Source organism: Megalopta genalis, chromosome 1, assembly GCF_051020955.1.
Source record: "Megalopta genalis isolate 19385.01 chromosome 1, iyMegGena1_principal, whole genome shotgun sequence".
Lineage (NCBI taxonomy): Eukaryota > Metazoa > Arthropoda > Insecta > Hymenoptera > Halictidae > Megalopta > Megalopta genalis.
In genome coordinates, this window is record NC_135013.1 from 4,873,913 (window position 1) to 4,900,714 (window position 26,802).

The 26,802-nt window shown below is 42.2% G+C and overlaps 1 protein-coding gene across 2 annotated transcripts in view; it reads left to right on the forward strand.

Annotated features, from left to right (window-relative positions):
• Positions 1–26,802, forward strand: part of Pdk1 (Phosphoinositide-dependent kinase 1) — a 1,509,859-nt gene that overhangs the window by 785,441 nt on the left and 697,616 nt on the right. The window contains exon 1 of one of the 2 annotated variants that reach the window (XM_076519277.1): positions 11,092–11,118. The exons of the other annotated variant lie outside the window; for it this stretch is intronic. Coding sequence (XP_076375392.1) covers positions 11,107–11,118 — 12 coding nt within the window. The 5' untranslated portion in view covers positions 11,092–11,106. Of the gene's footprint in view, positions 1–11,091; positions 11,119–26,802 lie in introns of those variants that run through there. 2 annotated transcript variants of the gene reach the window in all.

Sequence of the window (26,802 nt, forward strand, 5' to 3'; positions counted from 1 at the left end):
CGATTAGCTTGCAAACGGCATGAAAAATCGCTCTGTTGATCGAGCGTAGCCCAGGCCACGCTCCGATTATCCTGGCAGTGCCGGTTACGAGCTACCATCGATCCTTATCGGGACGATTACCGGGCTCGCTCTCGAATTGACTTTGCCTCCCAAGTTATTTTTTTTCCTAAAATCGTTCCACGGCACACATGTCCCTGGAACTCTCCCACGGAAAAAAACGCTCTTTTTCCCCACCGTGGGCGTACTTCTCCACGCGACCCATTTATCTTGTAACTCGGGGCTGCGTTATGTCGTTCAACGTAGCCGCGTGTTTTTTTTTTCCTTCCACCGCACCCTCTCCTCCCTGTTCACGTGCAACGAGACACACGCGGGAGCCTCTCCGTGGGTTCAGTTCGGCGGACAAGTCGTTTCATTACCGACCCACAGATTACGAAATTCTTCGTGTTGTATATGTATGTATGTACATGTGTATACATATATAGAGTGTCCCAAAAATGTCTCGCAATCCGGAAATGACGGGTTCCTCGGATCATTTGAAGCAACTTCTTCCTTTACAAAAATTTTCTCCGAGGCACCGTTAACGAGTTATCAACGAAAAACAGTGACCAATAAGAATCGAGTACGGCCGACGCGAGGCGGCCCAGCCAACCAGCGCACGAAGCCCAGTTCCGCTCGTTGGATCGGGTCGCCTCGCGCCAGCCGAGCTCGCCTCTCATTGGTCACTGTTTTTCGTTAATAACTCGTTAACGGTGCCTCGGAGAACATTTTTGTAAAGGAAAAAGTTGCTTCGAATGACCCGAGGAACCCAACACATTCGAATTGCGAGACATTTTTGGGACACCCTGTATATGCGGCGCGCCATGGCGTGTCCTTAATGTCATAATGCACAACGACCCGGCAGTAACCGGCTTGCGAAACAAGAAATATCAAAGCACGACAAACGCCAACGTGCAACTGTTATCGCAACGTAAAAACCTATGGAATTGCTGTCGAATTGCTCTACGAGATTTTACGGTTTCTTTTCGCAGTTTTACGGTTTCTTTATCAGATTGTTCACGTGCGAAACATCTGATACCTTCGCGGAGAAATGTAAAACAGGAATCGATATTGCAACGTTATCCTAAGATCTTTTTTGCGCGCAGCTGTCGCGAGGGTCGACAGGGGCAAATTATGTTTGACGCTCGCGGATAGGTTTATGTGTACGGCCACGTGGCGTGAAAATGATTCCGGTTCCCGTGTCGGCTCATCTGTTCCACGAACCGAGCAATTAATATTCATTGTACGGTGCTCGATGCCGGACAGACGGCCCACTTTCGCCCAACGAACGGCCCGATAACGTGAAATCACTGGAATCGTGTGTAATCGTGCTGTATACCGTGTAATAGTGTGTATGCTGTGTGGTAGTGTTATACTGTGTAATAGCTTTTTATTGCATAATAATGTATATTCTGTATATTCTGTAATAGTTTATATTGTATAATAGTCCATATTTTATAATAGTTTATACTGCATAATATTGTATAATAGTCTATACTTCTTCTTTATTAATACTATATGGAATAATAGTCTACAGGGTGTTCCACAATTATTTTAACAGCCGAAAATGAGGGGTAGCTGAGGTCATTTGAAGTAACTTTTTCCTTTGCGAAAATGCAATCTGCGGCTCTGTTTACGAGTTACTAACGGAAAACACTGACCAATGAAAGGTGACGGCGCGAAGTTCGAGACCCCGCAGCACGAGGCTTTGACAGATGGTCGGGACGGACTCGAGCCGCGTTCGAAGTATTGAACAAATCACGAAGCGAGAACTTTCCGGATTTTGTTTTACTACATAACAGTGATATTTTTAAGAAAAACGCTGTTCACCTTTAACCTTGACATAACCTTGACATGACCTTGATACAACCTTGACATGACCTTGACATGACCTTGACATATCTTGATATGACCTTGACACAACCTTGATATGACCTTGACAGAATCTTGACATATCAAGGTCATGTCAAGGTCATGTCAAGGATATGTCAAGGATATTGATAATATTCTTCATATTTCTCTAACCTTACGTCCTTTAACACGATTATTATTTATTAAATTAGCTTTGAGAATCATTCGTTGAAAACTGTGTTCGGACACAGAATCATTTAAATTAAAATATCATTACATACTTTGTTAATCTTCACTGTACACCTTGCTTAAAAATTTCATATGATGACCTTGACGTAACCTTGGTATGACCTTAACATAACCTTGATATGACCTTGACATGACTTTGATATAACGCTTCGTGATTTATTCAATACTTCGAACGCGGCTCGAGTCCGTCCCGACCATCTGTCAAAGCCTCGTGCTGCGGGTTCTCGAACTTCGCGCCGTCACCTCTCATTGGTCAGTGTTTTCCGTTAATAACTCGTAAACAGAGCCGCAGATTGCATTTTCGCGAAGGAAAAAGTTACTTCAAATGACCTCAGCTACCCCTCATTTTCGGCTGTTAAAATAATTGTGGAACACCCTGTATAATACTGTGTACTGTATAATAGTCTATAGTGTATAATGTATAACATGCAATAGTGTAGATTGTATAATAGTTTATACTGTATAAGATTGTATACTGTGTAATACTGTTTACTATAATAATAATATTATACTATGTAAAAATGTATACTGTATAATAGCGTATACTGTACTGTAATCTATCCTGTATAATACTATATACTATATAATAGAGCATACTCTATAGTAGTGTATATTGTATAAATATCTATACTATTATACTGTATAATAGTCTATAATATATAATAATCTATACGGTATAATAATGTATACTGTACAGTAATCTATACTGTTTAATAGTCTGTATTATATAACAGTGTATATTTATAATAGTCAATACTGTATAATAGCTTGTACTATATAATACTGTATACTGTATAATAGCTTGTACTATATAATACTGTCTACTATATAATAGTCTATAGTGTATAATGTATAATATGCAATAGTGTAGATTGTATAATAGTTTATACTGTATAATATTGTATACTGTGTAATACTGTTTAATATAATAATAATATTATACTGTATACTACTATAGTAATGTATACTATGCAATAGTCTATACTATTGTACTGTGCAATAGTCTATACTATTGTACTGTATAATAGCGTATTCTGTACAGTAATCTATTCTGTATAATACTATATACTGTATAATAGAGCATACTCTATAGTAGTGTATACTGTATAATTATCTATAGTATTATACTGTATAATAGTCTATAATATATAGTAATCTACACGGTATAATAATGTATGTATACTGTACAGTAATCTATACTGTATAATAGCCTGTATTATATAACAGTGTATATTTATAATAGTCATTATAGTATAATAGCTTGTATTAACTGTGTACTGTATAATAGTCTATACTGTATAATGTATAATATGCAATATCGAAGATTGTATAATAGTGTATACTGATAATAGTATATACTTTATTATATAAAATACTGTATACTATGTAATAATGTTTACTGTATAACAATCTACACAGTATAATTAACTAATTATATATAATTAATTATAATTATAACACTATACAATAACGTATATATACTATATAATAATGTATACCGTATAACAATCTACATAGTATAACAGCGTAAACTGTACATCGCGCGGTGTATAGTAGCCTACGTTGTAAATCCTGCGGTGTACAGCAGTGCGCGCGCCATTATAAACGAGCGACTGTTTCCATCGGTGTAGCGGAGAGAAAAATTCCGGCGATCTTGGGAAGCCGTTACCGTGAAGCGTTTGATGCTCGAACCGAGCGAAATGGCTGAAATTTATGGCGTTTTAACATCCGCCACGCAGATGTCCTCGCAATTCCACGGTACTGCTCAATTTGTCGACAACTTATTTGCGGGTTATTTGCGACCGCAGCTAATACGACAATTCCTGCTTCTTCAACGGGGCGGCCGTTATATGGCCTACGCGGCATCCAACCAAGGCATGCCTCCGACATCGTTTCAGCCTGAAAAACCGCGCAGCCAGGTGACATCCGTCAACGACAACGTCTCCCGCGGCAACGAAGTCCTACAAAATCCTTCGCGACTGTTCGCCACGGATCGAGGGATTTCGACCGTTACCGACGCGCTGCTTATGCCGTTTCCCCGGCAAACACTGCGTATGGAGGACACATTCAGCGACGGGGATCCAAGCCAGGATCATCTTCGAGGAGCTCGTTGTTTCGTCGAATTTTTAAGTTTCGAGATAAATCAACGTCATAAGTGTCACCGTAAGCGATACGGAGATTTATGCGCGCGGATATCCCGTCCGCGAAAAGATGGCGCAGATTTTGACAATGGGGTGCGGTGGATCTGCGACACCCCGCTCTTAGGTGCGCCAGGTGGAGGATCATTTTTTAATAGGATTCGAAGCGGAAGGAATTTCTGATATTTCCGCGCGTTGTTAGTTTTTGCGGTGGAGAAATTAGCAGGGGAGAAAGTCGATGGATTAATTTATGAAAATGTTGCAGCGATCGAATTGCGCTGTAAATAAATTTTGGACCAAAAATAAATGGTATAAATGGTATATGGCTGTGCAAGAAGGTAGTTAGCACTTGGAGGGCGAGGCTCGGGTACATTTGGACCCAGAATGCAAAATATCTGATTATCTAGTTTTTCTGGCAATTAATTAAAATTGTCAACGGAATCATTAAGCTTTCTATAAAATCGTAATAAAATCGTTCAATAAAATCGTAGAAAAATTACTAATTGAACTCGTAAATGATCCTAAGCACACTGAGCTATATTTTTGTCAAAACTACCCCCTGTTCGAACCCTGTTCGAGGGTTGAAGCTGTGAAGAATCTGCGATTAACGTGCATGAATCGAACAATTTTTAAGAATATATTTTACAGGGGCAGGATCTTCTTGAAAATTTCTGTGCAAACAATTCTATTAAATAAATATTAAACCTTAACGGTCCAATGCCGCCATACACGCGGCAGAAATCAATGAAACCGTAAAATCTGGCAGGAAACATTGGAAGAATAGGCACGATTGTTTCGATGAAAATACATCAACGAAGTTTTATTTAAAAAAAAATGAATATCTCTTCTCTAGATTCGATACAAAAATTTTCAGTAAAACATTTCTCTTCGTCTGGAAAAACAGTCTGGACTTGGCAGCGTGTAAACTGGAAATAAATAGTTTTGGTCCCCTAAGGGTTAATGAATAACTAAATTCTATTAATCGTATTAAATATAACGAGACGTCCCTACGTAAATATGTACTTTTTTAGCTGCTCCTTCTTGGAAGTGCAGGAACATAGTTCTTCGGCTGAAGTGAATTCGGCAAATCTGTTGTCGCAGCTGCGACCGTAGGATCTCCAACAAAGCAAATATCGGATTAGCAGCTCCGACTCTTCAAATCGGCGATCGCGCGGGGACTATTAATTTTTCGGCTAGCATGGGCGCCGCGTCCACGCCTCCCACGCGACGCTGTAAAACGGCAGGAACGGAGGCGAATCGGCGACGGCGACGGCAACGGCAGCGGCGGCACGCTAAAAGAACAAAAGGGGAGGAGAGAGAGAGAGGCTCGATTAGGCGAAGAATTACGGAAGCTCTCGATGGCTGGTTATGCAAGGCTGCGGCTCAGGGCCGTAAAAACTGGGCGCAATCGCGACTGGCGCCTCGTAATTGGCATGCCCGCGACGAGTTATGGCGCAGCAATAATTGTTTCTTCGCGTTTCGTAAGTCACTCTGTCTTTCCACCCCCCCCCCCCCTCCCCCCTCCTCCTCCCCCGCCGGCACGCCGGGCCACGGTTTCACCGCGGCGTGCTCCTCCGTCCGAGGTGGTGCATGCCGCGAAACCCTCCGCCGCAATTTAATTTCCATTAAATTTTATGATTGCGCCGAAAGTATTGCGCACGCGGGGCCCGTCGTCGTGCTTTGCGTCACGCTACGCCGGAGTTTCGAGAAGAAACCCGGTTGCGCCGGGAAAACCGTCCCGCCGTTTCGTTTCTCTGTCACGGAGAAATTCGCTGATTTCTATCGGTGATTGAACCCGACCCCGCCAGACCAGCCGGCCGCGAACAAATAGAACAATAGATTATCCGCGGGCTTTCATTAACTTGCTCCGTTCGAACGAACGGATGCAGGTATCATTTTCCCGACAGCTGAACACTAAGCCGCCGCCGCCGCCGCGCATTTACATCTCTCAGAAATCATTAATCTCGCATCCTTCGTTCGCGGTTTCGCCGGCGAATTCGATCGTGAGCGCGCGTATTCGCGTTTCCCCGACGCATTTTATTTCGATTATTTTCGCTTCGCGGCGACCAGCGACGTTTCGCGCGCGCTCTTAATCACACGGCAATCACCGTGGAGAAAATACGAAGTGGAAAGTAAATTTGTAAGTGAGACATTTTCCGCTGGCTTTGGACAGGAATTTGGGTCCTTCTTTTGCGGGAAAGTCGACGTTTTTTATGGAAAATGTCGATATTCGGAGGATTTTCGAGAAAATTGATTACATTTGCTTGTTTATTATCGATTTATGTTGTGCAATTTAATTTTATGTACAGAGATATGTCAATTACTTTTGGACAAACGGTTATGTCAAGGTTGTCTACCATCTTTTTACCATCTTTTTGGCATCTTTGTTGACCTCTCAAGGTCTGTCAGATATTGATAGCACTTTGAATTCACGTTTTTGCGATTTTTGTAGCGAATACTGTCGATCTGTATAAAAAGAAATCGGTGCGATTTTGTCGCAGCACTTTTAATTGACACTTTTGTGATGTAATGTAACGTCAATGCAATTGAAACACGATATACAGTAAATTCTCCCTAACTAACTCTTATCTTGTACAAAAAAATCGACAATTTGAAAAGAGGAGATGCGATTATTCGAGCCTCTCCATTTTTATTGTTGTCGACGATCGGCGACTATGAAATCAAGCCGCGGAGGCTCGAACAAAATCGTACCTCCTCTTCCCGAATTGTCCATTTTGGTTCACAAGCTGAGGGACAATTGGGGAGAATTTACTGTATCGGGTCGTTGCAAAAGTAATTTCGGTATTCTTGTAAGCTGTCTATTTGGAGAACAGGATTTATTTTTGCAACAACCCAATCGTTTATCCAGCGAGATAGAAATCACGATCTCCTCGCATTTCGCGGATTTTAGACTTTGCCACACCGAGTACGTTCGAGGAAGAATTCACTTTCGAATCTGGACGAATGATTCCGTCTCGCAGAAATGGAAGACTCCGCGTTCAAAGTGTTAACAATAATTTCAGAGCGTTTCCTATCGTTCGAAAATTGGAGGAATCGCGACGTCTCTCGCGCAAATCGTGCGAACAATTTTTATTTCGTGCAAAGTAAGCTCCGCCGAGATTACCGTTATCAAGACCGAATAAAACGTTGCTTGTCGTCGCGAGACGAGAAGAATAGAACAGGCTCGAATAAAATCGTGTCTCCTCTTCCCAAATTGTCGATTTTTTATTCCAAACTGAGGCTAACTTAGAGGGAATTTACCGCGATCGAAATACAGCTCTTCAAATTACAATCGAGAACTTTAAAGAAGCGAGATAAAAAGGAAGAAAACAAGAGAATTTCGACCGATCGGAATTTCGATTTCCATGCTGACAGTGTCCCGACGCCTCTAATCGACCCGAAATTGGAGATCATTGCCGACGAACTCTCGGCTGTTATTCTGTCATCGATTCCTTTTGAGTTAATCGAACTCCGCCGGAGCAAGACAGAGGGTAATTAGCCTAATAGGCTCGAATAAAATCGTGTCTCCTCTTCCCAAATTGTCCATTTTTGTTCGCAAGCTGAGCGTCAATTAGGCAGAATTTACTGTACTTGCAGCGTACGACGAAGAAGAAGGCAGCTAAACAGCGTTCGCGCTCCAATACGTTGCGTCGCACGGAGACCGCGTTTATCGGCGACGTATCGCTGATTCAGATGATCCGCTGTTATAAAGCGGCCGCGTACCGGTATTATAATTGTATCTGGATTGTGCAAAAAAAAGCAATGACTCGCGCAAACCCGATGCAATTAGTCGAGCATGTCGCGCCGCGATCGCGGCAAGAACTCGCCGAGCGCGTACCTGGTGTCCCGCGAGAATTGTCAACAAATCCCCTCGCGGGAAGGGGGACGGCAAAAACGTAATTAAACGTCGAGAACGCTCGGTCCGGTGATCAAACGGCCGAATCTGGGAGGAGAGAGCGCGATCGTGGTTGCGCGATTGGAGAAACCGCGCGTTGATACCTTCGCAGCCAATTCGCGTTGCGACGTATTTCCCCGAGTCGCCGGCGAAAACTCTTGGCTAATCCGCGCGGTGTTGCGACTGTGATCCTCCGAAGCTTATATTTTGAAATGTATATTATAATAATCTTAAGATATATTGTAATAAAAATATATTATATAAATATATTATAAATATAATCTATAAATATATTATAAATATAATATATAGATATATTATAAATATAATCTACAAATATATTATAAATATAATCTAGAAATATATTATAAATATAATATATAAATATATTATAGTAATCTTAATGCTCGTGGAATGCCGGATGATTAAAAATAGTCATTTTCTTGATCGCTCGTGAAATGCTGGAGAACTAAAAATAGTCAAAATTTAATAGAAAAGAAAAACTTAACAGTTAAAGCTTAAATTCTAATATTTTAGATATCAATTTTTACGTAAATTTTATTATTATTTCAATTTCATATGAATTTTTATTATTATTTCTATTTCATATGAACTTTATTATTATTTCAATTTCATATCAATTTTACTATTATTTCAATTTCATATGAATTTTATTATTATTTCAATTTCTTATGAATTTTATTATTATTTCAATTTCATATCAATTTTATTGCTATTTCAATTTCATATGAATATTATTATTATTTCAATTTCATATCAATTTTATTATTATTTCAATTTCAAATCAATTTTATTATTATATCAGTTTCATATCAATTTTATTATTATTCAATTTCATATCAATTTTATTATTGTTTCAATTTCATATGAATATTATTATTATTTCAATTTCAAATCAATTTTATTATTATTTCAATTTCAAATCAATTTGATTATTATTTCAATTTCATATCAATTTTATTATTATTTCAATTTCATATCAATTTTATTATTATTTCAATTTTATATCAATTTGATTATTATTTCAATTTCATATCAATTTGATTATTATTTCAATTTCATATCAATTTTATTATTATTTCAATTTCATATCAATTTTATTATTACATAAATGTTCGTAATCAACCACAAAAAATTCCCCCAAGATCAAAGCAATTTAATTAATGAAATCGAACCAGGAAAGCTAAAATTTATCACAATGAATAACAATAGAACTCTCTCGCATCCAAATCATCAATTATTCAAATCGAATAATTGTTCGAGTACATTACAATGAGAATGAATCTTCAAAATTTATCAAAAATTTGGCGTCGCCAATACGCGATCGACGCGGTCCTGAACGCATTACGATCTCGACGAAATGTCAGCGTTAAAAATCCAGAATAGAAACAATCTACGGCGAACAACTGCTGCAGCGCGTCGGATTATGCAATTCGGACGTTTCCGCGCGTCCGACGCGACGTTCGAAGGCCCGACCGAGAAACGCCGGGGTTTCGCAACCCGGTGTCCGAGCAACACCTGTCGAAGACGTCCTCGGACGCCCTCGGACGTCGTCGAATCACGTCCCGCGATTTCACGAGCGTCGATCGGTCGCGGTCCGGGATTTCCATCGTCTGAAATGTCCTCTGCGCGGCGCGGATCGGTAACGAGCGACGCGTCGCGGTGCTGGCGGCCTTGCCTGTCCTTCGAGCAATCGATACAAGCCGCGTCCTGTATTATAAAAAGGAGGAAAAAAGCGCCACCGATAGCAGGTATTAATAGTTCGCCTTGACACGCTTCTAACGCCGCTCGAACGGTTTAAAGCGAAGTAACGAGATTAGAGGGACAACGCGCGCCCGGGGAAAGGGCGGACGATCGTGTTTCGCGCGGTTGCGAAAAAAGACGGAGACCGAGAGGGAGAAGAACAAGAGAGCGAGAGAGAGAGACCGAGAGAGAGAGGGGGGGAGAAAGTGAGAGGAAAATAGAATGAAAAGAGCCCGGTGAAAATCGCAGATTTCCCGCGCCGCTGCACCGACGACGCGGCGCGACGCGACGCATTTGCGCGCCGGCCACGTTGCACATGCACATGCACAGGCACGGGATGCGACGCAATGCAACTCGACGCGACGCGAACTACGTCGCCGATAAAGATTGATGTCACGGGCCGGCTGACCGACGCTCTTGGCCCGGTTCCCGGCGTCATAGACGAGCGCGATGCACTTCGGACTCCGGACGCGTCGCGCGCGGGATGCGCCGCCGAGCGTGGGAGGCGCGGAAACGGGAATTAGTCCACTGGAAAATTCGTAGAGAGATTTGTGCGCGCTTCCTTAGCGTGAGAAATCGTTCGGGCTACGGGGGATTTTTGGTGCGAGAGGTCCGGACATGCAAATTTCGCTTGGCTCACGGCGCGATCGTTGCCGACCGTGAGATCGCGTGGGCGGTTCGCTCGAAATCCGAGCGTATGCATCTGCGAACGACGACATTTCGAAGCGATCTACGCGATATCTCAATTTGCGAGTGTGGGATCGGGATCGAAGTTTGCTGGTATCTTTCGTTAAATTGTATTTTTTTTTAAGGACTGGCGGGGGACTTTGGAAATGAACAATTTTGGGCAGGATTTGGAAGTGAACTTTTGCCTCTTTCTCTCTCTCTCTCTCTCTCTTTCTCTCTTGCGAAATTGTCCTTCTTGTTCCCTTCTCACTCGAAATACGAATATTTTTACCTGCGAACGACGCTTTTCGAAGCGTTCCACGCGATATCTCAATTTGCGATTGTGCGATCGGAATCAAAGTTTGCTGGTTTCTTTCGTTAAATTGTATTTTTTTAAGGATTGACGGGAGACTTTGGAAACAATAAATATTGTGCAGGATTTGGAAATGAATTAGTGCCCTTCTTGTGCGGAAAATTGACGTCTTTCACGGAAAAAATCGATATTCGATGGATTTTCGAGTAAGTTACTAACATTTATTTCTTTATTATCAACTTACGTTCTACAATTTAATTTTAGGTAAAGAGATAATTACTTTTGAACAGACGGTTTGCCGCTTCGTCTACCATCTTTTTTACCAACTTCGTTGGCCTCTCAAGGTCGGACCAGATATTAATAGCACTTTGAATTCGCATTTTTCTGGTCTTTTCATAGCATGTACATTAAATTCCCCTCGATTGTCCTTCAGCTTGTAGACAAAAATGGACAATTTGGGAAGAGGAGATACGATTTCATTCGAGCCTACCGTCAGCCTGGAAATCGAAATTCCGATCGGTCGATCTTCTCTTGTTTTCTTCCTTTTTATCTCACTTCTTCAAAGTTCTCGATTGTAATTTGAAGAGCTGTATTTCGATCGCGGTAAATTCCCTCTAATTTAGCCTCAGCTTGGAATAAAGAATGGACAATTTGGGAAGAGGAGACACGATTTTATTCGAGCCTGTTCTATTCTTCTCGTCTCGCGACGACAAGCAACGTTTTATTCGATCTTGATAACGGTAATCTCGGCGGAGCTTACTTTGCACGAAATAAAAATTGTTCGCACGATTTGCGCGAGAAACGTCACGGTTCCTCCAATTTTCGAACAATAGGAAACGCTCTGAAATTATTGATAGCGCTTTGAACGCGGAGTCTTCCATTTCTGCGAGACGGAATCATTCGTCCAGATTCGAAAGTGAATTCATCCTCGAATGTACTCGGTGTGGCAAAGTCTAAAATCCGCGAAATGCGAGGAGATCGTGATTTCTATCTCGCTGGATAAACGATTGGGTTGTTGCAAAAATAAATCCTGTTCTCCAAATAGACAGCTTACAAGAAAACCGAAATTACTTTTGCAACGACCCGATACAGTAAATTCTCCCCAATTGTCCTTCAGCTTGTGAACCAAAATGGACAATTTGGGAAGAGGAGGTACGACTTTGTTCGAGCCTCGCGGCTCGATTTTATAGACGCCGATCGTCGACAACTATAAAAATGGAGAGGCTCGAATTAGAAGAAGAGGCTCTAAGAGTCAATTAGGAGAATTTTCTATATTTACTATATTTCAATCGCATTGTATTCGAATCACACTGTAAGAATAACAATGATAGTAATAGTAACAACAATGATAATAACTTTATTTATTAACAGGACGAATTCTTTGTTAAAAATTTCACAGGTGCCGCGGCGATAAGAGTTCGATCACGCGTTTCCAGAGTTTAGAAGGCGATGGGGTCGTCGCAGAGTCGCGCCGCTATTTGTTATTCGGGTCAGCTTATTCCGGGCCTGCCGGCCCAATATTCGCTAACGCCAAACAAATCCGGCGGCGAGAGCGGGGCCAGACGCTCCTCAGAGACGGGGCCGCGTAAGTTATTACCGTCTGAAACGAGCGGCGAATGCGATGCAACGCGGTGCAATGCGGCGCAACGCGTTGCAACCGGAGGTAATTCCCGGCTGCAATACACGTTCTTGCCGGTCGGGCTTCTCGGCCCGCCGCGCCGCTCCGCGCCGTCGAATCCCCGCGGTGAACAAGTTTGCGGATCGTTCGCAGACTCCCGCCTCGATTTCCAAAATCGTTCCGTTGTTTACGACATTTTACAAGGGGAGCGTATGACGTGTGGCTGGGCCCCCATTTCAACGAAATTCGGCAGGCTGATCACAGTGGCCCGCAAAGTGTTCGTGTATCATTTTTCAACTCTTCGAGTTGACACTGAAATCTTGACACTAGACCCCTTCGAGCAACAAAGACGTCAGTGCTGTTGAAAGACGCGTTGTTTTATAAGAATTACAAGACCGAATTTATTCGGATATCTTACCATTTTTATCGTAACACGTGCTTGAATGACGAAATTTATTCAATTATTCCCTACGAAAATTAGTTAGAAAGAATATTAATAAATTGGGTGAATTTAAGAATTAATTTCTAAAGTTTTATGGAAATTTGATTAATTTAGGGGGTGTTAGATGAAATTAAGTAAAATTTAAATAAGAGAGGATTTTAAGGGTTGTTTGTATAAGGTGAATTATTAAATTATCGTAATAGTTTATATTGTAATGTTTAGTCCGGCAGAACGAACACTAAATATATATAATATAACAAGATAATAACAATAAATCAGGTGAATTTAAATATTAATTTTTTCAATTTTATAGAAATGTGAGATTGATTTAGAGGGAATTAGTTAAAATTATGTAAAATCTAAATAATTCTCTTCATTTCGACTGCTACGGTCGTTTTAGTGTTAAACAGAACAAAAGCCCAAACTGTACACAATTTCCTTTTTAATATTAAAAATGGAAAAGAAAACGTTCATTTCAGTTATCAAACATAAAATATCACATAATTGACATGTTTAGTCCGGCAAAACGAACACTAAATAATATAAAAAGATAATAATAATAAATCAGGTGAATTTAAATATTAATTTTTTCAATTTTATAGAAATGTGAGATTGATTTAGAGGGAATTAGTTAAAATTGTGTAAAATCTAAATAATTCTCTTCATTTCGACTGCTATGGTCGCTTTAGTGATAAACAGAACAAAAGCCCAAACTGTACAGAATTTCTTTTTTAATATTAAAAATGTAAAAGAAAACGTTCATTTCAGTTATCAAACATAAAATATCACATAATCGACTTCAAAATAAGTATAAAACATCAAATAATACGTTCTCTTTTTATCGTAAAACAGTTTATTCGTTCGCATCGAATTCCACAAGAAGATTTCCAAACGTGGATTAAAATTTTTAATTTTAAGACAAAATTCCCCGCGCCACACAATTCACCAACAATTTCCCTTGATCTCAACGCCGTCAACGATTTACTAACGCGTTCCGACTTGCGTGAATTCCTTTTCTCGATTTCTTTACGCAGTTACCGTTGTTCCATAGCATTTCCAACCGAATGAGAAGCCGCAAATGAACTATTAACCCACGTACGAACACCAGAAAATATCTGGTCATCGAGAAATCGACGAGCGAAAGCAGGAAAAGCATGAAAGAAACGATCGAGCGTGATGAGAACTTCTAAAAAGCCAAAAGCTCCGTAAACGACAACGACGAGGCTGTGCGCGGTGCGACGAGACGAGACGGCGGGAGGGGGAGGGTAGGGGGAGAATTCAACGGAATAAATAGCCGGTAAGCGAATGGTCCCAAACTCGTGGTAGGATCGACCCGACGGAATCGTCGTCGCCGCTGTCGTCGTCATCGTCGTCGTCGTCGTCGTCGTCGCCGAGGGTCCCGCGTTCGCTTTCAATCAAACGTCCCGCGGCTGGCTCGCGTTATTCAAAACGAGCGCAGCAAAGTCATAGGCGATAAATTAACAGGCCTGTTAAGAGGTTAATCGACTCGACCCGGCGAGATTCGAGTGTACCGAAATGGTTCCGACGTTCGTTGCCCACCCGTTTCAATCCGAGCCGCCTCCGTGCCTCCGCAATTGCTTTCTCACGCTGCACGGCTGAATCGCTCGCTCGTCTGCTCGCCTCCTCTCTCTCTCTCTCTCTCTCTCTCTCTCTCTCTGCGCCGCACGCCGGCCCTAATGACTGTGAATCGAGTACACGCATTTAGGCTAAACGCGTACACGCGCCCCGAGTCCTCGTCCTCGTCCTCGGCCCCGACGCGCCGCACGTTTCCACGCCGTTAATCCGCGATCGGAACGATGCGACGCGACGCCGCGCCGGCAAAACTTCCGTCGCGATTCGTCACGGCGTAAGCGGCGACGATTAATCATTTTTTCCCCGTTCGTTTGTCAGGCACTGCGCTGCGCCGATCGTACCAAAGGAAAACTAATCGCGTCCGGGGACGCGGGAGGAATCGTTCTGAAAGAGAAAACACGAACGTTCTGGAACAGCGTCGCGCGAGTTTTCCGTAAACACGACGTTGTTTCCTTAATTTAGCGATTAGAGGGGACATCGATCAACCGGTGACGAGATCGCGCCGATATTTTTAGACGGGCACAGTAAATTCTCCACAATTGTCCTTCAGCTTGTACACAAAAATCGACAATTTGAAAAGAGGAGATACGATTATTCGAGCCTCTCCATTTTTATAGTTGTCGACGATCGGCGTCTATGAAATCGAGCCGCGAGGCTCGAACAAAATCGTACCTCCTCTTCCCGAATTGTCCATTTTGGTTCACAAGCTGAGGGACAATTGGGGAGAATTTACTGTATCGGGTCGTTGCAAAAGTAATTTCGGTATTCTTGTAAGCTGTCTATTTGGAGAACAGGATTTATTTTTGCAACAACCCAATCGTTTATCCAGCGAGATAGAAATCACGATCTCCTCGCATTTCGCGGATTTTAGACTTTGCCACACCGAGTACGTTCGAGGATGAATTCACTTTCGAATCTGGACGAATGATTCCGTCTCGCAGAAATGGAAGACTCCGCGTTCAAAGCGCTAACAATAATTTCAGAGCGTTTCCTATTGTTCGAAAATTGGAGGAACCGCGACGTTTCTCGCGCAAATCGAGCGAACAATTTTTATTTCGTGCAAAGTAAGCTCCGCCGAGATTACCGTTATTAAGACCGAATAAAACGTTGCTTGTCGTCGCGAGACGAGAAGAATAGAGTAGGCTCGAATAAAATCGTGTCTCCTCTTCCCAAATTGTCCATTTTTTATTCCAAGCTGAGGTTAACTTAGAGAGAATTTACCGCGATCGAAATACAGCTCTTCAAATTACAATCGAGAACTTTGAAGAAGCGAGATAAAAAGGAAGAAAACAAGAGAAGATCGACCGATCGGAATTTCGATTTCCATGCTGACAGTGTCTCGACGCCTCTAATCGACCCGAAATTGGAGATCATTGCCGATGAACTCTCGGCTGTTATTCTGTTATCGATTCCTTTTGAGTTAATCGAACTCCGCAGGAGCAAGATAGAGGGTAATTAGCCTAATAGGCTCGAATAAAATCGTGTCTCCTCTTCCCAAATTGTCCATTTTTGTTCGCAAGCTGAGCGTCAATTAGGCAGCATTTACTGTACTTGCATCGGACGACGAAGTTCAAGAACGATCTAATCGGCCGAATAGATTTCTCTTCGCAAAAATCGGTGACAAACGTCTGCGATATTCGCGCAACATATTTTCGAAGATCTAGAGAAATATTCTAAACATCTTGAAATTTCAGAATATGTTTTCGTTTTCGCTAAAATTACAATTTAAATAGCCAGTAGTCGCTACTTTTTACGCGCGACGAGTATACTCGTCGAACACGGCAAACTAGTTAACCCTTTGCGCACGAGTGTCGACTCTCATGCACCTACTAAACACCTAAAATTGTTATATCACGATCCAAGATCATTTTTATACTAACAAAGTTGAGATTTAAAAGATTGCTAAATTGTTTATTGCCTTAAATTGCCGTAACTGTGTTGTATCACAAGACTCAATATAATATAAAATAGAAATACTAATAAGTCAGAGAAATAATTTTTAATTTACAGTTGAAATGGCTTCGAGTGCAAAGGGTTAAATTGTACCCACAGATTTTTCCCTTAAATCCGCAAAAATTCGCAGTCCGTCGACGATCCACGCCGTGAGATTTGGCAGGGAGAACGAGTTCTCCGTCGACGAATAGGCTTCCGATCGGCAATTTTCGCGATCGGATTGCCGGTCACACGCGAATCGTCGGCGCGACTGGCGGCGAGCCGTCGCGCCGTCGCGAAGGTGCGCCTGTTGCTGTTAATTAATGCTAATGCGGATAACGAGCGCCTGTTGTACTTTGTAATTCGACGACGGTTTAGCGGCTCGGGACCCGTTACACGGACTTACCTAAGGATTTCGCCTTTCCTTCGTTGTTTTTCCTTGTCCGGCGCTCGCGGCACGATGGAACAGAAATGGTCCGGGCGCGGACAAAGGGGCCATTAATCTTGACATTCCTCCGTGTACCGTTTTCGTTCGGACGCGGAGGAGGCGCCTCTGCTACCCGGTTCCCGGCACTATCGCAGTCAGCTCCGGCCATCGGGATACAAATTTCGAGTCCTTCGCCGTCGAACCTTCCTTCGTTCTTCGCTTCCCTCGCCCCCTCGCTTCCCCCTTCGCCGCCGCCTCTTCCAATCCTCTTCTCCTTATCGTTTCCCTCTTATCTTCTCGTTTTCCCCGGTCTCTCACCTTCCTCAAACGTTCCGCGTAAAAATCGTGGTCCCGGAAAACACTTTAAGCAGCTGGCTTCCTAAGACAGAGAATGCACTGTGTCAGGTTTCTTAATTGTTTCCGAGAGTCGACGCATTTTTCTGGTCGCCCCATTTTCCACGAACGTCGAAACGTCCGCGTCCATGACGCTCGCAGTTCGCTCTGCGAGACAAAGTGCATCGCGGCAGGCTTTTCAAATTATTTGTTATAATTGTTACTATTATGAGACGTGGATCTTTACGCAAAATAATGCTTGTCAATCGCAACAAACAGAGAAGTAGAACAGAGAAGTTGCTTCCTTTTCGAGACAATTTCGGCTTCATATCATTCGCTTCATAGTTCATGATCATTTGACAATTTTTAAATGTCTGAAATATATTTTAGACTTTCTTGAATTGTGTGCACGCTTCGCGATCAAAGTAGGTTTACCGCCAAGCCTGTTTTAAAGAGGTCTGTTCTAGATGTTAACCCTTTGCGCTCGAAGCCATTTTAACCGTAAATCTGAAATCATTTTTCTGATTTATAGTATCTCCATTTTATGTGACAAAGTGCATTTTGTGCATACGAAATTGAGTCTTGCGGTGACTCGTATAACAGTAATAAATTTTTAACAATTTTTAAAATTGAAACTTTGTTAATATCAAAATTATCTTGGAGCGTGAATGAACAGTTTTAGCGGTGTCTCAGAGTCACCACTCGAGTGCAAAGGGTTAACAGACCTCCTCGAATTCTTCTAACATTTTCGTCGCTCGAAATTTACAATTTTGGAGACGTTTCGGGGCTTCGCGGTGGACAAATCGAAGCCTGTCTTTCCGATATCGGTTTAGATTTCCATTTACGTATTTATATCAGGTCGATTAACGTTCAACCGTTTGCGTACGTCGATACGACGCGTTATCGTTAGACCGCGGATGAAAATAGAAACGTTCGAAGACGCGATCGCGAGCAGCAGAAATAAGTATAAATAAATTATTTCTTTTAATCCTTAGTGCTCCGCGCGTTTCTCGAGTACTGCCTACCGACAACTCCGGCACATTTTTGGAGCGGTGCGCCCGAGATAAAGGAAGTCTTATTTTGAGCGGAAAAGATTACACGTCCTTGCGAATGCATTTGATTTTATTTATTTTATAAATATACATTTTCCTATCGTAAATAAAAGATAAATTTCAAATTTTGTAATTCGCCATGGTGCGATATCTTTGGTAACAATCTCCCATGTGCATTCTGGGTTTATTTGGACAAGTGTCACAGTATTCGCTTTGCCAAATAGAGTTACTAGATATTTCTTTCAAGTTTAGAACATTTTCTGCGTAATCGTTGGTTTCCTTTATAATTTCATTTACCGATTCGTCCGTGAAAAATAATTTAAAATATTGTATCGGCTGTTCAATGTTTGCAGGAACTTGTGGTCCAATGACCCGTGGCAATACGCTAAAAGGTATTCTATCTGGAATATGTAATTCTTCCGTAACATCGCGCCATTCGTCTAAGTCTTGCAACGAATCTTCGCTTTCGCTTTCAATCATTCTCATTTTTCGTCTCTTTGGTAGTGTAATTTCGCTACTACCACTCGAAGCGTCAGAATCATAACCAACATTGTCTTCCACAATGTCTTCTAACTCTTCAAAATCAAATACGTCTTCGGTATCGCTCGGCTCTAAATTCTCATCGTAATATTTATCTTTCTCCGTGTTGCTAACCATAGAAAAGGTGAAAAAATGGTTTAATCGTAATGGTACAGACTTAGCACGTTTTGACTACATATAACAATTGCTAACGCCGACGATAACGTATGCTAAAAATATTTGGCTCCGCAGCGGAGCTTTCGGAGTTACGGAACAAATGACAAATGTCTCCGTAGCGGAGCCTTCGGAGCGCTAAGGGTTAAATAAACGCTGCCAAATGTATCTATATTCGCAATGAATTCGTCGTCAAAATTCGTACGTCAGCGTTATCATATCTTTCACGTTCCTTGTTTTTGCCATAACTTCTCAACGAAGAAGACTCTTTTGTTACATAAAATTTCAGTCTTATTTTTACTTCGTAGAACACACTGCCGAATTAGGCAAGGAAACATCTGGGACACTCTGTATATTATTTCCTGACCGTGGATTTTTATGGCCTCGCGAATCGTACTAAAAAAATTTGACTCCGCAGCGGAGCCTTCGGAGTTACGGAACAAATGACAAATGTCTCCGTAGCGGAGCCTTCGGAGCCCTAAGAGTTAATCACTTGGATAAATTGAAAATAGCACAAGAGAAAAAACGCTGTTAAATTCTTCTTGCGTCGTCGTAATTTTATGTAACAGCTCCTCCTCGTTCCTGCCACGAACGCGCATAAAATCCGCGGTCTATTTGTCGCTCTGGAAAACAAGTTATGCAAAATTCGATCGTCGCGAGAAGGTCAATAAGGTCGACGTTGATCTCGAAATAAAGTTCTCGCGCGGGTCAAGCTTCTAATAATCGTCGCTGCTTCTGTTAACGGCCGAGCATTTGAGGGAACATCGCTGCGCGAGCGCGCGCGCGCGCCTCGCGATAACAATGCACGATAATGCTGAATGAAAAGTGGCTCGATTGACAGCGCGGCGTTCGCTCCGCCCTTTCCCATGATCGCCGGCCGATTGTTCGTCATCCGGAGGAATGTCAACTCGATCCGATTAAAAACGGACGGGCGATGTAACACGGCGACGCGACGCCGCCGGTGTCCGGCGAGCGGCGAGCGGCGTTGTGACGCTCGACCCGAGGAATTCTAAACGTTTTAACGCGGCCACCGACTCACCGCGGCCTGCTTCCATTCGAACAGGTGCGAAACGCATAATATTTCTCTTTGTGCTCACCTGGATCGCTTGAATTACGGACCGACGCCGCGCAGCGCCGCGCCGCTTTGTCGCGATGAAACGCGTCGATCGCCGCCGATTCGCGGCGCATCTTTTCGCTCGAATTCCATTCGAAATCTGCGCAATTCAGCGACGGCCTCTTCTGCCAATGATTTATTTGTTTACTTATATTTATTCGTGCATTGTGGGAAGTTAACGATCAGTTATAAAATTGCAAAAGAAAATGAAAAGGAAGGGAAATATAAAAAGTACAGATACCATTTTTTATCGAGTAGTAGTTTTTTAAGGATTCGACGTTGAATTTGTTCAAATTCTTTTGTTCGAAATAAATATGATAAAAGAACCTATGGCTTTTCAGGGGGCATCATGGCAGAAACATACTAATTTCGCGCGACGTAAAATCGCGCGAAATTATAGTTTCTAGCAGATTTGGAATAATTGACGAGTTAAGTGTTTAGATAATGGAATTTAAATTCAATGAATTATTTATTTAAGTTAAAATTGAATACATTGAAGACGGAAGTTCGGGAAATACCACGAAAATTGTTTGAATTTTTTGACGCCGAATTCGCGAAATTTAAGCTTGTGAAAAAGCTTATGAAAAATCAGTGATCGATACAGTGGAATCTCGATTATCTGAACCATTCTTCGAGAGTTAAATATTCGGATACATCCTATTCTTCTTATTATTACTTATTATTATAGTTATTATTATACTTATTATTATTATACTTATTATTATACTTACTTATTATTATACTTATTATTATACTTACTTATTATAGTTACTTATTATTATACTTATTATACTTACTTATTATTATACTTATTATTATACTTACTCATTCTTCTTCTTATTCTCCTTATTCGGATACTTAGTTGAATGACTGCCTGATATTTACACCGTGTCATATAGTTAGTTCAGTTGCTATGAATCATTTCGAACAGAATTCTTTATTACGCGCAATGAATCAGAACATGATTAACAAGTCGGACATCGGCAACCCGGATGATCCAAGTTCTACCGCATCGCTCGTCGAATCGAAAGTTCTCGTGAATCTCTGGAACGACGATTTCCGGCGTCTGTAGAAACGCCAGCGACGATAATCAGAAACGACGAAACTGTTTCGTAGTTTTAACATCGATCGAAGGCCACGAAGAAGTCGGCGAGGAGCGCGGCGGCGGCGGCTGACCTATTCCCATCGATCAAACACCGGCTAGTAAAAAACGAAAAAAAAAAGAAGAAAAAAAAATGCCGGCCCCCATTCCGGGAACGATCGAAATTTCGACGGTGACCCGTTGTTTCGGTGAAACGAAAGAAGCCCGCGCGTCCAATTAAAAGTGATAAATCGTCGGGCGGACGGCGCGCGGCCACGGAAAGATAAAACGAGAGGAAAGAATTGTCACCGTTGCCGCGCGGCGCGCCGTTCCTCGGAAGGCGCGTCGATAGCCGGTCTAATGCGGGGCCTCATTAATCTTGCTCGGCCGCAAAGGCCAACAATAAACCGTGTGTGTGTGCATTACGATTACGATCAACCGCGTGGCGAACTCTATAAGAGCGATCGCGGTCTTAATAAATCACGATTAAATCCGTCGTGGAACGCCTCGCCGCGCCGCGCCTCGCCTCGCCACGGCTCAGCCAGCCTCGCCTTCGCTCCTACACCCCACCAGGAGATTTATCTCGGAGCTAATTAATATTACGCCGCGGAAATGAGCGACAATTACGCTACCCCGCCGCTACAAATTCAATTCATTATTCAACGGAGCGGCGGCACGCGTCGAATGTTCTTGTCTTCGCCGTCTTCAGCGGGTCTTACCCGTGATCTCCGAAGGGGTTCTCGCACTCTGCTACATCCAGGGACGTCTTGATCAATCGCTAATTAGATATAGAGCGCCTAGAATCAACGGAGAAAATTTCGGGGAAAGTTATGCCCGGTTCGAACTATGCGGAGAATTCAAATTTTGTTCGGAGCGCGGATAAATTCTGTCGAATTAGAGAGAAGATTGGAATTAGAAGAGATTGATCGATTTGTTATATCGTTGCAGAGTCTAAGAAACAATTCTGTTTAAGTTTGAAGGAGATTTTAGGGTACGATAGTCTGTCGAAGATTATTTCGCGCGTACTTTTTTACATGTGCAATGATCCGTGTGCAGGAAACGAATGGTTTTTGCCGACAAATTCGAGGGCAAAGGCCGTATTTTCTTTAGATATCTCGAGAATTCGAGAGGGTTCAACAATGAATTTGTTTTTAACCCTTTGCACTCGAAGCTCTATTTCAACTGTAGATCTAAAATAATTTTTCTGACTTATAGTATTTTCATTTTATTACGACAAAATATATTTTATACATACGAAGTTGAGTTTTGTGACTCACAGACTCAAGAATTATTCAAATCTAAACTTTGTTAATATAAAAATTACCTTAGAACGCGATATAATAAATTTTAATGGTGCCTCAGAGTCACCGTCCGAGTGCAAAGGGTTAAAATACGTGTTTTCGATCGAGACATTTAATTCGCTCTTGAAAATTCTCCAAAAAAGTTATTTAGGAAATTATTGTAACAGATATTTTTACGTAAACTAGAGTCTCGTTAAAATCGTCACAGTTGGAAACTTGACAAACAAATTGCAATATATTTGTAATCTTTTTGAAATCTAAAAGATTGCAGAACTAAAAAAATTAAAACGAATTCAAATTCTAAGGGCTGCGAACAAATTGTAGACTTTGCGAAACAATTTTGCGGTTTGAAAATAAATTGTATAAACTTTGCAGAGCCTGTTAAAAAATTCTATTACGTATAAAAAATTCTTTGATGTATAAAACATTCTACGACGTACAAAACAATTGAAACGAATCCAAATTCTAAGGGCTGCGAACAAATTGTAGACTCTGCGAAACAATTTTGCGGTTTGAAAATAAATTGTATAAACTCTGTAGAGCATGTTGAAAAATTCTGTGACGTATACAAAATTCCTTTACGTATAAAAATATCGTAGAATCTGTGAGAAGATTACGCGAAACTACAGAGCACACGCGCGGCTCCCGAATAAATGTTGATAACCGCAGTTATCAATTGGAAAATTGCAATCTCTGCAGCTGGGAATTCTAGGTGCAACTGTTATTTGTTTTTTAAATGTAAACCGAATTGTCCACCGTCTTGCGATTGCCGCGCGAAAGCCATAAGCCCGCGACGAAACGTTTCGGCCCGAGAATGGATACAGTAATGTCTCTCTAATTGACGCTCAGATTGTCCACAAAAATGGACAATTTTGAAGAAAGGAGATTCGATTGTTCGAGCCTCATGGCTCGTTTCTTATGGTTACCGATTATCAACAACTATAAAAAACGAGTTGCAAGGCTCGAATAATCGTATCTCCTCTTCCTAAAGTGTCCATTTTTGTGGACAATCTGAGCGTCAGTAAGGGAGACATTACTGTAGACAATTTGGGAAGAGAAGATATGATTATTCGAGCCTTGCGACTCGTTTTTATAGTTTATACTTATAGTTTATACTTATTATAGTTTATACTTCCCAAATTGTCCATTTTTGTGGACAATCTGAGCGTCCGTAAGGGAGACATTACTCTGTATCTTGGAACCATTTATATCGGCGCTTCGACGCGAGAATAAATAAACAAATAAATAAATCGTGAGTGGAGTATAATAACCGCGTACCGATATCAAGCCATTGTGAAGCCGGCGCGCGGCTGTCGTCTCGTTAACTATCGACGATCATTTCTATAAACACGGGGAGGAGAAGGAACGTCCTCGGTAACTCCGTGAGTGAAAACCGACCTCGACGGGCCCGGGGGACCGGTCGACCCGGTCCCCCGTGACAGCAGTAAAGTCGGCGAAATAAATCAAATTATTAACGAACGTGTTAAGGCGATATTAACGCGGCGTGTCAGGCCCGCTGACGTTGCAATCGATCGGTCGGCAGCTGTACAGTCGATCCATCGTGATTTCGCGACGGTAAAAAGGAACCTGGACACGTTGAATGAAAGCTGACCTCGCGGGTCAGCCGAGACGCCGCGCGCGTCTGGTCATCGTGTCAAGGAAATCCAGAACTTTGTAACAATACCAGACTAATGGGAGTAATGGAACGGTCCAAGGATATCGGATATCAAAAGAACAGATTCTTGCCTTGAGACTGTACTGTCGCGCAGTTGACCGGGGGAACAGTTTGGCGGCGAACTTTAGGAAACGCGAGTTAGGAAATGCGAGTCACGCCGGTCTCGGATTTCCAATTTGTGTGTCGAATCGCCGGCAAAAATTGCGGACGGACTTCGCAGCTGCGATCGAATCGGTCGGAATCGTGGTAACGTTAAGTCATGCTTTTCTCATTGCGAGGAACAAGGCGTGATATTGTTTATCAAACGTGATTGTTGACCGACCGAATTTATTGTTAAAATAATTTAGAACGAAGTATATTTATAGCTTGCAATTATAGTTGTATTTCTAGATTAAACTTTATCATTTATATATTTATTTATAATATACATGATATAATATAATATATATGATAATAATATATATAATATATATTTATATTATATATTTCTTTATAATGCATACATTATAAGAATCTTTTTATGATACGTTATTATATATTTATTATTATTATTATTATTATTATTATTATTATTATTATTATTATTATTATTTCAATTGTTTTTAAGATTGCAGTACGTATAGATTACAATTCAAGATATTGGAAATTGGTCTATTACATTAAAAAGCAGAGGAATACTTTAGACATAATTATGAATTTATTCTAAAGATCAAGAGTGACAGATTTTACTTGTCCCAATATACAGTCCGTCCCAAAAATATCTCGCAATCCGGAAATTGGGATTCCCCAGGTCATTTCAAGTAACTTTTTCCTCAGCGAAAATGCAATCCGCAGCTCTGTTTACGAGTTATTAAAGAAAAACACTGACCAATGAGAGATCGCGTACGGCTGACGCCCCACCCTAACGACCACCCGCTGCCGTGTCGGTCGGCCGGCGCAACGCGGCATTGGCCGCGAGGGCGGATCGCCGGCCGCACTCGCGCTCCGATTGGTCAGCGTCTTCCGTTAATAACTCGTAAACGAAGCCGCGGATTGCATTTTCGCTAAGGAAAAAGTTGTTTCAAATGATCTCAGGAACCTCCCACTTCCAATTTGCGGGACATTTTTGGGACATAAACAGTCGAAGTACAAACTCAGACTAGTATCATACCCAACCAAATTGTCCATTCATGTGTACAAGCTGAAAGAAAAATTAGGGAGAATTTACTGTGCATAAACAGATTACAGTGAACTGCACCGATGCACTAATTAAGTCTGCAACAAAAGAGGCTCGTTCTCCGTGAAAGGAAAAACGGTTTCCCAGCAAATAATAAGCGCGGTGTTGCCCCCGTTTCACAGTAGAAGCTAAAATCGTAGTACACGCGCATAAAAGTCGCCGTTTTACAGCTGCAATTAACGTTTCGCCGCCGATAAATTAGCCGGAACGTGTCGTTCCGCAGGAACCGCGGAACTAGCGCGGAGTGCGAAATGCAGAAATCGGCCTGCATCGTAAACCGGGACGGCTTGGCCGACTGTCTCGGTTAGGGGTCCGGCGAAGGAGTTTCCGAGTGAAAACAGCGCGGAGTAGCATCGCGGTTCGACGGTTTCGGGGCGAATTTATCGGGGCCGCGGTGGCTAAGGTGCAATTGTCGTTAACTCGGCTCCTTTACGAGCCGGCAGCTCGTAAGTTACGTGTCGTAAATGTAAATGCGAGATTTGTAAAACGGCGCGCAGCTGCCCCCGAGCCCGCGCGGGGTTATTGGTCCCGGGGCCACCCCCTCGGCCCTCCCCGGGCGCTGTTGGACAGCGCGAACGTAATTAGCGTGCCGGTAAATTATTATCGCCGCGATCCGTTCGCGCGTAACTCGCGGCTGCCGACAGGATCGTTACCGTGTTTTTCTAATGGCCGCGATTGATCCCGCGCCGTTTCTCATTCCCCGCGATTTCTACGCTCCTCTCCCCCTCGCCCCCTTTCCGGATAAAGAAGCAGCGAAATTACGGCGCGGGCCGAGCGTGAATTACAATTTTTCCTCTGTTCGCGTTCGTGCGAGCTGACGCGAGAGCAACTCGCGGGGAAGAACGCGAGCCGGCCCCGTGTAATTCCGCGCGATGTATGACGAACGCGGTGTGACGGTGACGAATCAACGATCGTTCCCGCTAGAAAAGATATTAGCCGTTTATTGGAAATTCGCCATTTCTCATCGGCCTGATCGGTCCGGTCTCGTCGTCACGCGACGCTTCTAACTCCGGCTCCTTTCGAGCGATCAATTCTGCGGTCGCGTCTTTTCACTTCCGAGGATATCCTCGCTTATGGTTGACGCGCACGCTAATCTCGCGTCACGTGGGAATCGCGTGAAATCGTAAGGAAAATAATACGGGAAATCGTAGGGTGAATAATACGTGAAACGCGTACGGATTTTGCGTTTCGTTTCTTCTCGACAAGGGAACAAATTTGGAAAAACATAATTGACAAAATTTGAATGCAACGAAATGACCATATTCGAAGCATGATGTTTTTGGTTCGGTTTTTATACTATAATTAAATACCATGCATAAATATGTAATTTAGAGGTTATAGTAATTATGTGTTACTTACTCAGTCTTTTCTTTTTAACCTCGACAAGTGAACAAATTTGGAAAAACATAATTG